The following is a 14,126-nucleotide window of genomic DNA, read 5'->3' on the forward strand; positions in this document are numbered from 1 at the left end:
AACTGCCACATCATCTACTCCGTTAAATGTTAACGACAAGTGGCTTGATTGAAGTATTTAAATAGTTGAGTGGTATGATTGATCAAATTAAAACATTGGTGGTCAAAATAATTTTTGACCATAATTAAGTGATCACGTATGTAGTTTACCCTATTTTATAAATAGTTATAACTACTAATATTTCTTCATTTACAACATAAACAATGAAACCTTGTTTCATTTACAACTAGTACAATAAAAACTAAAGTTTAATATCTAAAAGTTTAGTCGCCAATTTTTAACTTCATCCTAAAAAAGTTGTGGCTTAAATATGTATTACTACAGTTTTAAGTACTTATATGGTCAGTAAACCTTAATTTCAGTTTTTCTACAGTTTTCTACGTGAAATTATTGGAATGGGCCGGATGGAGGGGGTTTGTTTATACAATTGTAGATGGACAGATTCCTCATGGGCCGATTATTTGACAACGGCAACGGAGTTTTGTATGGAGGAGAGACAGAAAAAATAATTTCATGAGCGAAAATTGCTGCGGATGATGATTAATGGCACCATGACAAAAATGTAGTTTCATGAGTTCATTCATCTAAAACACTAGAAAGACGAAAATGGAAGACGAGGTTTTGAGGCGACAGATCGAACAGATTCTAGAGCTCGACGATGAGGAGTTGCAGATCGAAGAAGTCGACAGTCTTCTTGAATCGTCCGATGATGATTGCGAGACTATGTAAGTACCGTAACCATATGGAATTTCATATGTTTTCAATCCTTTGATTCGCTGTCAACCGTTGTGCTTAGAATTTATCGTTGCTTAGAATTTATCGTCGTTTTATCACGGTGTTCATAATTTTGGTTTGAACTGAGGTTTTGGAAAATTTTCATTTATTAGTGGCAATGAGTTTTTGCTATTGTATTTCATTTTTACAACTTTCAGTATTTTACTGCTTATTCTTGGAATATATTTAGTTTAGATTAAAGCATTTTACGATTTGTTTAAGTTCGATTGCTATGGTATTCTATTGGTTAACTTTGTCGTTCATATTGTAGTGGCGGTTATTCGATTGATGATTTCACCTCCGATACCTATTTGACTTCCTTACATTCATATCTTGGCGGTAATCATATAATCTCTATTTAACACAATGAAGCTTTTGTTCAGTCCTTTCTGAACAGCTTGAGGTTTAATTTGTAAATACATGACAGAGGTCGATGACACGCGCCACAGGTCTGGATTTTGGGAAGGTGGTGCCATCTTGAACCTCCCATTGTTCTGTCTTGAAGGAATTTGCTCGTTTTCCATTTATTTCTTATTCTAATTGCTAGGCATTGTTTTTGATAAATCATGGTTCTAGAGGTATTGGTTTATGATTCAAAAGTCTTGTGATTGTTGATTAGTAAAATCAGAAAATTTTAGGACCATTAGATATTTATTATTTTTAATGATTTCAATGGATGTGTGAGAAAGTACATAAGTATGATATTTGAATCACGTGTTCCGTGTTATCCTATATGTTTTATTACTCGTCTTAATAACTTTTTCTTTCATATAATAGATTGAATTAGTTAAACCCTTCTGTTTGATATGTATGCACCAGGGGTAGTTCTGTTCCCGGAGGCCACACTTCCGCTTAGTGTTACTAAACCCAATTTTATAGCCACAGTTAACAGAGCAATATTCAATGCTGATGCTCCTTACACCATTGGTGTGATTGGTTATAACACATTTTTTTTCACTTCTCTACCATTGGTGTTACTAAACCCAACATGAATGCAGGTCCGTGCTTACAGAAGTGCCGATGGTGAACCGTTAAATCTAGCAAACATAGGGACAACTGCTGAGGTATACTTCCTTGAACTTTCTGTTTCTATACTTTTGCTTGCTGATAGACGTTTAACTTGCATTTTAACTTAATACAACTTCATAAAGGTTGTTAACTGTTTGAAGAAAGCACCCCTTTTTTATCCTACACATGGACATACATGATGAAAATGTTATTCAAGATCTGAACAAATGTAGTGAACATGTTTAGTTAAATGTGTAAATAAGTTGGGGAGGAAAAATGCTATTTCAAATAACATGCGTTGTCAAAGTCAATTCTTCTTGATAAGCTTATTTTTGTTAGACCAAAGTGTGATTAGAGTATGTCTGTGTACTTGTTGTGGTGTATTATTGTCAACACCTTGTAAGTTTCAATCCAATTGTACAGTAATTCTCTTTTGCAGATTCGGCAATATTTCCCACTAAAGGATGGTTCAGTGAACATGGGTATTCGTGGCCAACAGCGGTTTTGTTTGAGACGTAGTTGGGTTGATGCAGAAGGAGCAGTAAGAAAAATCTTTTTTTTTTCTCCAAAAATACTCTGAAATGTCCTTATTGTTAGCACAGCTATATTATAGAATATTGATTTCTTTTATCATTTTTTAAGTCTTTTGGAGAGATTCAAATTATTGAAAACGACGTGCCATTTATTTCCCCTCGAGATGCATGTGCAAAATTGGTACCATTAAGTAATCTACGAAGCCAACAGATGCTGTCTTTAAATCCATCATCATGTGGAGGTGGGAATGAGGAAATTGATTCAATAGCAACTTCAGAGGAAAGCTTTGAGAGTGAACTTTCTCAAACAGAAAGAAGAATTCATCAATCTGCAATTGGTGCTTGTTATGTGGCTGATAGGACGGATGAGTCAACAAGCAGTGATGATGACTACAAATCGTGCGAGTCAGGTTACCAATCTGGAAGTCCAAGTCGGAATGACTCTAGTTTCAAGGGTTCATCACCTTCTTGCCATGTAAAACAAATCAGAAATGTAAGTCTGGGAATTGGGACCAAATCCATGGCTCACAAGTTGGCAGGACCCAGGTCTCGTATTTCATGTGGAGCTTTCTGGCGCTATTGGGTATATCGTATGTATGACTCATATTGTCTTGCTCAAAGGGCAGCAGGTATCTCAATGCTGATTTTAGTTTTTTCTCTATGCTCCTTTGTAACTACCTTGTTCGCTTTAAAGACTTTGGCATGTAGCAATTCATAAAAAACATTGTTCCAAAATTTCTACAATGTTGAATGTTTGGTACTGCTATGTTGCAGATATGTGGAATGAAATGGGGACAGACATGAATGATTTTGTGAAGAAGCCTGATCTTTGTATATTGCAAGAATAATTTCCATCTCTGAACCTTCAAGACAGGAGCTTCTGGAAATTGATGGCATTTCATGTAGACTGTGCCGTGAAATTGAGTTACTTGAAAGACTTTATTATTTTCAGTGTAAGATCTGTCAGGTACTGCTCTCGCTCTCTCGTGTTTGAATGCCAATGCCAGATGATTTCATACCTCTGTTCTTGACAGACAAACAGGCAATACAATGGGTTATGTCTTTAGCAATTTTCATCCGATCGTCTTTTTTTCAGACTGTAATTGCTAGGCGTACTGATAAGTTGGTGATGTCTAGTGATGATCACCTGGGTGCTTATGTCAACACCCATGGCGATGTGCACGAGGTAAGGACCTTCCGTAAGGCATATGGCTTTAGCGCTCAGAGGCCAACCATCCGAAGAGTATAGCTGGTTTCCGTGGTATTGTCTTAAACTCTCTCTTTCTTGAATGCAGGATGAAGCCAATCATGTTACAATACATGGATAGTTGGCACCTTTTCACTACATATTAGATTGAAATATCATTTTGCTTTTGGGTTTATCATAAGGTTGAGATTTCCAATGTTCTTTAATTGCAATGATGGTGTTTCTTATGGGGTTTATCATTTGTTATAGGCCCTTGCTAGTTTAAATATTAGTCAAATAAGGCCTTTGTCCCTCTCAACTTTTCGATTTAAATACTTAATAGATCCTTGTTCCTCCTAATGTTTGATGTTATCTTCATCCCACAATATTCCCAACTTGTTGACACCTCTTTGAAGTTTGAATTGTGCAACACTATGTTGCTATTGTTGTCTTATTTCTTTTGTGATAAACCCGATCATTGCTTTCCGCAGGCATGCATGGACAATCGCCAACCGTGCATCTTGTGAAAGCCAAATGGGGTGGCTTTTTACCGCGACAAATGACAAGCTGGAGCCTAAATCATTTTGGGATATAAGGAGTTATCAAATTACTGTTGTCATACCATAGAAATTATGGTTCTAAGATTTTCACTAGTTAATATGCAAATAAAAACCAGATATCGGATCTTACAGTGTGTCCATAACTTGGGTGTCTTGTGTGACGTCATAAATGAGAAGACTTCATGCAGCCGTTTCTGGAAATCAAACATCTTTTTGTTTTGTGTACGAGTACTGCATTTACTTGAGATCTCAAAATCAAAAGATTTTTCCCTTTGGAGAAAATATATTTTCTTTTTCGATAAATGTGAATTGTACTACCAAAAGCAGCAGAAATCTGCTACAGAAATTACAGTCTGTACTTTTCCCTCTTGGTTTTATCTGCACTATTTCCTTTATACTTTGTATAATAATGTCTTAAGTTCTTTGCAACCTTTGGAAGTGCCCTCTGTTTCTCTCAGTCCAGATCATATACACAAAGGAGGTCCATGCAGTTATCAAAAGATAATTGAACTATCATTCTTCTCTTTCTTTCCTTTGATTCAAATTGGTCATAAAACCATCTAATCTCCTCAAATCTCAATTGAAATTTAAAGTTAAAACTTTCTAAATTGTCATGGTTAAATCTGAACTATGTTAATCTTTTGCTCAAATCGAACATTTCCAACGTTGGGATTGATTGGCGGACACTTGTTCATAAAAACTCGTCGAGCTTGAGATGTATAATTTTTCTTTTTCTTTTATTTTTTTCTTTACTTCTTTGCTTGTTTTAGTTGTTTATATTTATTGATATTGGCGATTGTTGATGGTGATCGAAAGAATTGACTACAGAAACTACAACGACAAGAAAAGCTTAAGAGTTTATTTTAAAGGGTTTTATACATATCGTGTCAATATTTATTTGCCGGAAGTTAAGGATGATGGCTGTGACGAAAACGAATTGAAATTTTAATAAATGTAATGCAAGCTTTAAAAGTTGAGTAACAAGTGTAAGAGCAAAAACAATATTAGAGTGCCACAAATCTTCAACGGTAGCTTCTGTAAACTGGGTTGTACATACACTTCTCAACACATTTAACAAGATCCCCAGGCTGAGGAAGATGAGAAGCCAAACCTAGCATTACAAACCATCAAACAACGTAAATAGATGAATATAGAAGACTCTGATTTTAAGAGCTTGAACCCATAAAACTGGAACTCACCAAGTTCATATGCCTTGGCAGCAACTTTAGCAGCAATATTTGCTGATATCTTTCTGATATTCTTGAATGGTGGATAAATCATTCCCTTTTCGTTGTGTTCTTCTGTCACTTGTGAAGCCAAAGCTTTGGCTATAACAAGGGAAGGGGAAAAAAAAGGCTTTTAGGTTCCAGTTTTTCACCATTTGCATGTACAGAAACAGACCAAATGCACTTACAGGCTACCAAAAGCATGTCATCACGTACACGAATTGAACCAGACATTATCAAACCCAAACCAAATACAGGGAAAATGTAAGCATTGTTTGCCTGAATCACATTAGACAAGGTCCCCAAGGATTTAACAGTTAGTTCCCAAACTTGAAAATGCTTTAAGTACAGGGAGAAAGCAAAAAACCTGGCCAGGCACGAAGGTCTTGCCATTATATTCGAAGGGATCAAATGGGCTTCCACTGGCAAAGATTGCACGACCCTGCAGAGTTTTTAGAGTAATTTACTTGAGTGTGTAAAAATATTCCAAGCTACAAGGAATCTTGCATGTCATGTACCTCACTCCATGTATATGCTTCTTCTGCCATACACTCCGCTTGCGATGTCAGGTTCGATAGAGCCATGATAAGAGGTGTCTGCAAGTCGTCCATTAGGATCAGTCTAAAACTCATCACTTGAGATGATCTCAAAGATAGAGATATAAAGAACCTTATTCAATGATGCCATTGCCTCCACAACCTCTTTTGTGAATTGTTTTCCCACACCAGATGTTCCAATCAAGATAATTGGTTTGATTGCTTGATTAATCAAACATAAATGTGGAAGAAGTAAAAGAAAGATGAAACATTTCGTTTCGAATAAAAACTCACGACAAGTTACGCACCGTGACGGCATTGATGAATTCTGTGACAGGTTCATGGTCATGAGCCCAAGGTTTCTTGTAGTCTTGAAGCGAGTCCTTGCGAGAGGTAACGACCAATCCCTGCAACATGATTCAACCTCATCACAGTGAGAAAAGAAGAGCTTGCATCGTTTTATACAAGATAGTTTCAATGAAATTCATAGTACCTTTGAGTCTACAAGCCAGATCTTCTTGCTGTTCTCCTCAATCGGTTTTCCATTCTGTCGAGAGACCGTATATGTTTAGACATGAACCTTTCCTGAAGACACAAATACATAGCATTAGAAGATTATTACCTGTTCTGAGATCTCAAGTGCTATGAGGTCAGCTATACCAGTTCCGGCCTATCAACAGCCAAAAAGAAACACAATTAAGATGTTGTATATGTGAGATGAGAAGCAAGTATTGTATAGGAAAGTTCAGTTCCCTTATTGTCATTGTGTTAATCGAGCCTTACCTCACCAGCACCGAGGAACAAGAATGTATGGTCGACGAGAGTTCCACCGAGTAATCTTAGGGCAGAAAGAAGGCCAGCCAGCACCACAGCTGCTGTACCCTATCTTTATGAAGAGTTTTAAACTAATGTCGCCACCATTAAAGAAAACAGAGGAGGGGATTCTAGTTAAACATATTACCTGTATATCGTCATTGAAAACGAGATGAGTAGAACTGTATCTTGCTAACAGTTCAATTGCATTGTGGTTTGCAAAATCTTCAAACTGAAAATCGGAGAATCGAGCATGTAAAAAATCCAACAGCAAAGGCCTAAAAAGAAGATGGGCTGATGATTACCTGTATTAGAATTTTCTCTCCATAATTCTGTTTAACTGCACACATGAACTCTTGTAGAAGGTCAGCATATTCCTGCACCAAGGAAACATATTCTTGTACATTTATGGCATAACATATTATGGCTTAATGGGAACACAGATATGCAAAGGAAAAACATCAAACATTTCCGGTTGCCCTCTTTTGCCTGAGCCCAATGTAAAATTCGTCATTTAACAACTTCTCGTTGATTGTCCCGACATCGATTGTGACAGGCAAGCATGAAGATTGTAAATAATTAGCTGATCGTATATGCTATTAGGAGACCTACTATGTATGACATTACTGTAACCAAATTGTTAAATGGTAACATGAAATCAACTGGTTTTATCGATGCTTACTAATGAGGGACAGACTCCACCGAGAGCTGTGTAGAGAGAGTTTTCCTACAGGTATTCCCATTCCCTGAAAACAATCAGAATATTAATGATCATGAAGTTGATCTACGAGATGTTTCGAGTGCAGCTTCGAAACAGATATGGAATCACCTGGCAACCAAGATACAACAATGACTTGAACTGTTCTCTCAGTCCAGTTTTTCAGTATTTCAAGAATCTTCCCCCTGATAGATTGTGATGCTTGGCTATTGTTATTTGTATCTCAATATTTCAATTTTCAACACAAAGGACACAGTGAAAACACATACTTGTCTTTCAGACTGATGTAAAGACCCTGAGAGTGCCTGAAAATGCTGCCAAATTTTTGGCAAGCCTCATCAACTGTTGGAGTGTACACAACCGGGAGCAGTTCCTCCACGTTATTCGACGAGAAGCTTGTAAAAAAGTCGTTCATTCCTCTCCTGCCAAATGCAGTCAATAGTACATCCATAAAGTTGCCGATACGATATATAGGTGCTATATGTGGGGAATTTAAGGCATGGAAAGTTTACCTGAAGATCGATCATCGCCATGTATTGATGCAAAGGAACCGTATATTGGCGAATGATATTCATCATCTTCTTCTCCTGAAGTTCCTGGCTGAGAACAACAGGGGGAAGAAGGCCACGCAGGTAATGTGCATCTCTCTCTTTCTCAGTGAAGGCAAGCCCTTTGTTGTGACGTGCGTCACGCATCAAAGAATATCCACTACAAACACAGATTTACAATGCACATCACTTGTTTGAAGTATTTTTTATGAGCAAAAGATCAAGAAAGCTATGATCTTTGTCTTTTCAGGACTCAGATTAACACTGAAAAAAAATTTAGATCTAAAAGGAAATTACGAAGCATGATGATATTGGCATTGGTGCAGGAATAGGAGTAAATCACCTAGCAACAGGGATAGTCCATGGTGTGATAGACTGATTTAATGTGGCATTATCCTCACCGTACATATCATCAACACCACCACCAACCATGGTCGAATTATCCACTAAATCACAAGTGTTATTAACTGTCGTATGAAATATTAACGACAAGGATATTCTTTCTTCCCCGATCCCCACCCAACATCCGTCTCTGCAAATCTAACAATGCTTGGGAACAGAACACAACATTAAAAGAAAAAACAGGTTTTTTTCCCTTAATTGTTCAAAAGGCAAAAAACTCTTTCTTTTATAGTAAGAGTGAAAAGCAAAGCAAAACTCATAAATATTTATGAACAACGAGTATGGTAGCAATTATGGGTGTTCAAAAGGAAGATCCCAGGATAAATTTCTCTTCTTCTTTTTTTATATAAATTTTAATTTTTTTTGGATAATTAATATTTTTATTATCCAAAGGTGGCAGAAACCTGCTACAAAATCAGTTCAGACAGAGGAAAAGAAGAAAGAATCAAGGGTATCCTATGAACAACCAAAATTAAACTATACCCCATTGATTACAAATATCTAAATTAGTGCTATCTAATCTGTTGATACTTCTATTGCTTAAATGAGACCCTATAATCTGCTTAATTTCAAGAATAATAGCGTCATCGGATCTGCAAGTATCTCTAAAAAGTCTTCGATTCCTTTCCTCCCATATAATATAATTGAAAGCACACCAAGAAAGTTTGAGGATGACAGTAATGAGAGATTTCCCTTTCCATGTTGCTGTTGCCCAAGTCAGTAGATTAGACCAAGTGAAAGGAGGTTTTTTGATGCATGAAAGAAGAAGAACGGAATTCCAGATTGAAGAAGACAGTTTGCATTCTGCAAACAAATGGTTTCTGGTTTCGCATCCATCGGAGCAGAGGATGCACTGGTCGTTGGTGACAAGCCCGAACCTCAGCAGCCTTTCTTTGATGGGGATGGCGATCCTAGATTAGCATCCAAGAAATAATGCTGTGTTTAGGAATGTGAAGGGAAACATATGAGCTTTTGCCAGTGGACTTTGTTGTGTTTAAGTCGAACCTGCTCCCATAAATTTTAATTTTGTTTAAAGGGAAATGTCCAAGACAAAAAGGACTAGCTTGCAATGTGGGGAAAATAATATGAATAAATAAATAAAAGCTGGTAATTGGTAGCAAAAATGGTTTCCATTCCATGAAAGCATCCTGTTAGCAAGGAGAGGAACGTGGGAAACTGTTTACGATATTCCCTCGTTCGGCCAACATGCCTACTTTCTCGCTAGTCAGCTTTTTATCTTAGTTGTTTTATAACAATAATAATTCAATAAATTTTATAATAGAATTTTCTACCACATATATGAAAAATCAATAAATTATATAGTAGAAATCGAGTATTAGAAATTAGAACGGCGGTTTTACAGCCGATTATATAGTATAAGTGATATATCAATTTATTTAAAAAAAAGTGTTTTTATTAAAAAAACATTTATATAGTATTTTTAAGTTTAATTAAAAAATATTTAAATTATATTTTTATGGTTGAGGTGTTAAATTTTTTATTAAGATATGTATTCAATATTAACAATTTTAATAGGATAAGACATTATATCTTTTAAGAAATATAAAAGGTTTCAATAAAAATAATACACGATAATTTTTTATATTTTTTGAAATTTATTTTGAATATATAATTAAAACTAATTAAAAATTATTTTTCAGATATAAAATATTATTGTTATTTATTTTTATAATAATAATTATAGGTTTTAAATATTGAATTGAAATGAAAGTATTTTTAGTAATAAACAGGTCGAATGGAGCTTCTGAAGTCCAAAACTGTCGGGCCTTTCTACTGTATAGCTAAAAAGAGCATAAAAGAAACGCAAAAAAGATACAAATTGAATCCAAAATTCTGAAGGCGCTTAAACTGACATTCTCTCTGAGACTGAGACTCTTAGTCTCTGAAATTTCCAACACTTTAGGCATTAGGGTTTTTCAGATTATACAAATTGAGAGCTCGCTTAATCCCCAAAGTTTCCATTTTAAAAGGAAAAAATAACGTATTTTTGGAGTGTTTGATGGATCGTCTACGTCCGAGACAGAGACCGGTCTTATCTGGATTTACAAAAGCCGAGGTAAATCCAAAAGCCGAGGTTTAAAAAAAAAACCTTAATTTTCTGTTTTGAGTGGCATTTTTTTCTGGTCAGTTGTCAGATTATGGAGTCTAGAACAAATGGTGTAATTATATATACGAATTTTTACGGATATAAAGAAGTCCCTATATTTCTTAATGTATTGTCCTGTATTTCTGCTTCTGATCAGCGTGAGTACGTTGTGATTCTTGAAAATGTGAAGTTAGAGCTTTTCTATTGATTTTAGGTTGTGTATGTGATAGTTTGGATTGATTCTCTCTTTTTCGCTCTTATGCATTGGGGTTTGGAATCATTCTTGGTTTAACGTAGTAATTATGTATGAATGTTGTTGATTCTAACATTTTGTTATAAGCAGAGCAATGCGACCATTATATCAAAGCTCTGTAGCCACTCTTGAGATGCTTATACAAAGCTATTTCCATTCTTTTACGTCTTTATGTACAGATTGAGAAGATGGAGAAATTGTCGGTGGAATCAAGGGAGCTGCTGCAGAGTAAGGAGTTTTGTCAAAAAATTGCGAGAAGTTTCAGGTTAGTTGCATTTCGTGAACATTGTTCCCGCCCTTTTAGATTAAACAAATGTATCTGCTTGGACTGAGATGCATGTTGCTTTTGCAGTTCATCCTCGGCTCGTGCTGGCAAACCTATTGTTAAATGGACTGAGGTCTTTCTTTACTCGATTACTATCTTATGATTTCTCCTCTTTTCTTTCAATTTTGGTTATGTTGTTTATGTTGAATACTTCTGGATATCTACTGTGATCACTAATTTCATTATTGTTTCTCAGGTACAAAGCTGGTTCGGATCTAGGCAGCAGGAAAGCACATCCAAAGTTCCTTCCTTTACTGATACATCCGAAAACCAGTCCTCAATACCTGAAACATGCCCTCTAAACAATGGACCTCAAAATTCTCAAACTCTTAAAGGTGTGTGTCCATTTTTTGAATTTGAGGAAAGAAAATGATTAAAGTTTGGACCGATTCAGATATCCCGGTGGTTGCAAAACGTGTTATAGTTCGACTTGCTACCCCATTTTTTTTGCTATACTAGATAGTTCTTAATTTCTTTTGGAAAGTAAAACTTTTACCAGTATAGAAGTGCTTCTAATTTTAAGCACGAGATCACTACTATTCCTATTGACTGGTGCAGAAATGTATACGGTTTTCTTGTTCATGTCTTCCTCTGCTTTATCATCTGGAAACCATGGCATAAAAATTAAATATTCACCTGGACTTCCCCTTGAGTGTTCTATAGAAAGTGTTTGCTGCCTTTGCTAACTTTTTTCCGTCTCTCTAGCAGTGGATTCACAACCTGGAGAAAAGATTCCTGATCTATCAGAACTAAAATTCGAGGCTAAGTCATGTAAAGATGGAGCATGGTAAGCAAATGAATATAAATTATTCTAATAGCAATTGTCCAGGCTTTTCTATTGTTATAATTGATCTGTAAATTATGTACATATACAAACAGTTGGAATATACCTGCGTTCATTCTGTAATGCCATGTGAATCTTGTACTTAAACTTGCGAGAGTTTTTTGTTTTTTGATGCACAGGTATGATGTTGACATGTTTCTCGGTCACCGGTTTCTAAGTTCTGGTGAAGCTGTAAGTATATTTAAATCATATTATTGCATTCACTGTCTAGACTGATGCTCTTACCGAGCTAATATTTGGTCATAGTTGTCAAAGTATTTATTTTAGAAGTCATTTGATTAAATGTATTGTTAAAGGATGTTCGGGTCAGATTTGTTGGATATGGAGCTGCAGACGATGAATGGGTTAATGTAAAAAAGGCAGTACGAAAGCGATCCATCCCGTTTGAGCATTCTGAATGTAATAAGTTGGTTGTTGGAGATCTCGTATTGTGCTTGCAGGTGACTAATAGATAACTCATTGTTCTTAAATTTCTCAATAATCTTATTTCTGTCTGTTACTTTGCATTTCTTGGCTGGAATTTAGGAGAGAGGGGACCAATCAATTTACTATGATGCTCACGTTGTAAAGATTGATCGGAAAATGCATGACATACGAGGTTGTAGGTGTCTGTTTTTTATCCGATATAATCATGACAACACAGAGGCAAGCATTTCATCTTCTTATCAACTCTTCATGCTAGCTCGATTAAGCGTACAAGAATAGTATTTCCTTCAGAGCTACAAGTACTGATCTTTTCTTGTTTATTTTTCCCTTTTGCCAGGAAAGAGTTCGATTGGAGAAACTATGTTATATTTCGGGCATACGAACTAATTAGTTTGCAGAATGCTTTTGAACTTTTACTTTCCTTCCAACAACCGGTTTTGTAATTTTTTATTTGGGAAGGTTGATCAAATGTGATTTTCTGAGCAAGAGAATTACTACTTGTATGTAAATCGGCATCTTTGGACCATTCAGGGATTATCTTCATTATGTCGTCCCCCCCCCCTTTGGTATGGCGTCTCCAAGATAGAATATGCATATAAAACTGGCATGTAAAATTACAGTTCTCTTTATGGATTTAGTTCATGTGCCTTGTGCCTCAAATGATTATATTTTTTAAAATAAAAACAAAATTCTGTTGAAAATGTACATACTGGTATAAGCCAGTATTGATCAAAGGGCAAAATCAGAGTAAAACTGGCAATTAAGCATCTTATAGTAAAACAAATGGCTAGACCAACTATCATTAAAAACAATTGTCAAAGTGAAATCATGTGAAAACAAATGTTACCAAGAATCTGGGAATGAACCTAATAGACTTTGATCAATAACTCGATTGCAATCAACATCCATTTAGATATCTCTAACAAAAGCATTTTTGCTCAAATGGCAGCGCTCGATCCTTCTTTTCTCGGTGGATACTCGGCCAACCTTAGATCATAAATACTCTGTACCAATAAGGCATTCAAACCTGGAGCTTTAAAAGATCACAAGTTTAACCATTGAAATGCTTATCTGTTAAGATGGATCATGGACTGGATTTAGCTTGTGCATGCATCAACTACAGCACAATTATTTCCTTAGGGTTAAATCAGACATCCCAGAAGTTGGACGTGTCTCCCGAGTTTCATCAGCAGGTTTTCTTCTTGGAACACTAAGTACAAAAGCAGCTTGATCCCAATTTGCCTCAGTTGAAGTAAGGCGGTAGCCATTATCCCACCTCCTGTGAATACCTTAAATGGGATAGAGAAAATCTAATTCTACAACTTACCTGCAGGTGGACCAAAATAAGGATATTGTCACTCGGGCCGCGAACATTTCATTTACCACAATGGAGAGAGACACGGAATGGATGTTCTTGAAATCCAATAAAAACCTGGTCAGAAATGGGGGACCACCTGAAATAACACTTGCCCATCTGCTTCCACCGGTGGCCATGTCAATCACATAAAAACCCTCCCTCAAGGGAAACGAATCCCTAACTTTGTACGATTGCTGCAAATACCGAGTCCCTTTACACATCGAAACTTAAAAAAAATGATTTTCAGGCACTTCAAAAGTTTAGGTTTTTTTTTTAATATAAGTTCTCATTAAATTTCTACTTTTCTTAGTAAGCTATAGTAAATTAAAATACTATTGAATAATATTTAGACTTAAAAAGCATTTGTAATGGTTAAAATTATAAATAAATACCTATTCTTTTATTAAATTACGGAATTTGATGTTTTTAAGTAAGATTTTAGAATCGGATAATGTAAATGAAAAGAAAAATATTTTTTGGAGAGTTTTACCTGTTATTTATGGTTTAATC

The 14,126-nt window shown here is 35.8% G+C and overlaps 1 protein-coding gene and 2 pseudogenes across 2 annotated transcripts; 2 read left to right on the forward strand and 1 right to left on the reverse strand.

Annotated features, from left to right (window-relative positions):
* Positions 1-509: 509 nt before the first annotated feature.
* LOC120156841 lies at positions 510-4,195 on the forward strand (annotated as a pseudogene).
* An 866-nt stretch (positions 4,196-5,061) lies between these two features.
* LOC120156846 lies at positions 5,062-8,396 on the reverse strand (annotated as a pseudogene).
* A 1,727-nt stretch (positions 8,397-10,123) lies between these two features.
* Positions 10,124-12,772, forward strand: LOC120156845 (protein SAWADEE HOMEODOMAIN HOMOLOG 1-like). 2 transcript variants are annotated; one of them, XM_039168101.1, is made up of 10 exons: positions 10,124-10,381; positions 10,626-10,707; positions 10,844-10,929; positions 11,017-11,062; positions 11,186-11,324; positions 11,695-11,776; positions 11,953-12,004; positions 12,130-12,273; positions 12,359-12,478; positions 12,597-12,772. In XM_039168101.1, the coding sequence occupies exons 3-10, from the start codon at positions 10,853-10,855 to the stop codon at positions 12,648-12,650; spliced, it is 714 nt and encodes a 237-aa protein (XP_039024032.1). In that variant the 5' UTR covers positions 10,124-10,381; positions 10,626-10,707; positions 10,844-10,852; the 3' UTR covers positions 12,651-12,772. The 2 variants fall into 2 exon arrangements, with proteins under 2 accessions (XP_039024032.1, XP_039024031.1); XM_039168100.1 differs by lacking the exon at positions 10,626-10,707.
* Positions 12,773-14,126: the final 1,354 nt, after the last annotated feature.

The sequence above is a fragment of the Hibiscus syriacus genome, unplaced genomic scaffold, assembly GCF_006381635.1.
Source record: "Hibiscus syriacus cultivar Baekdansim isolate YM2019G1 unplaced genomic scaffold, ASM638163v2 tig00111238_pilon, whole genome shotgun sequence".
NCBI lineage: Eukaryota > Viridiplantae > Streptophyta > Magnoliopsida > Malvales > Malvaceae > Hibiscus > Hibiscus syriacus.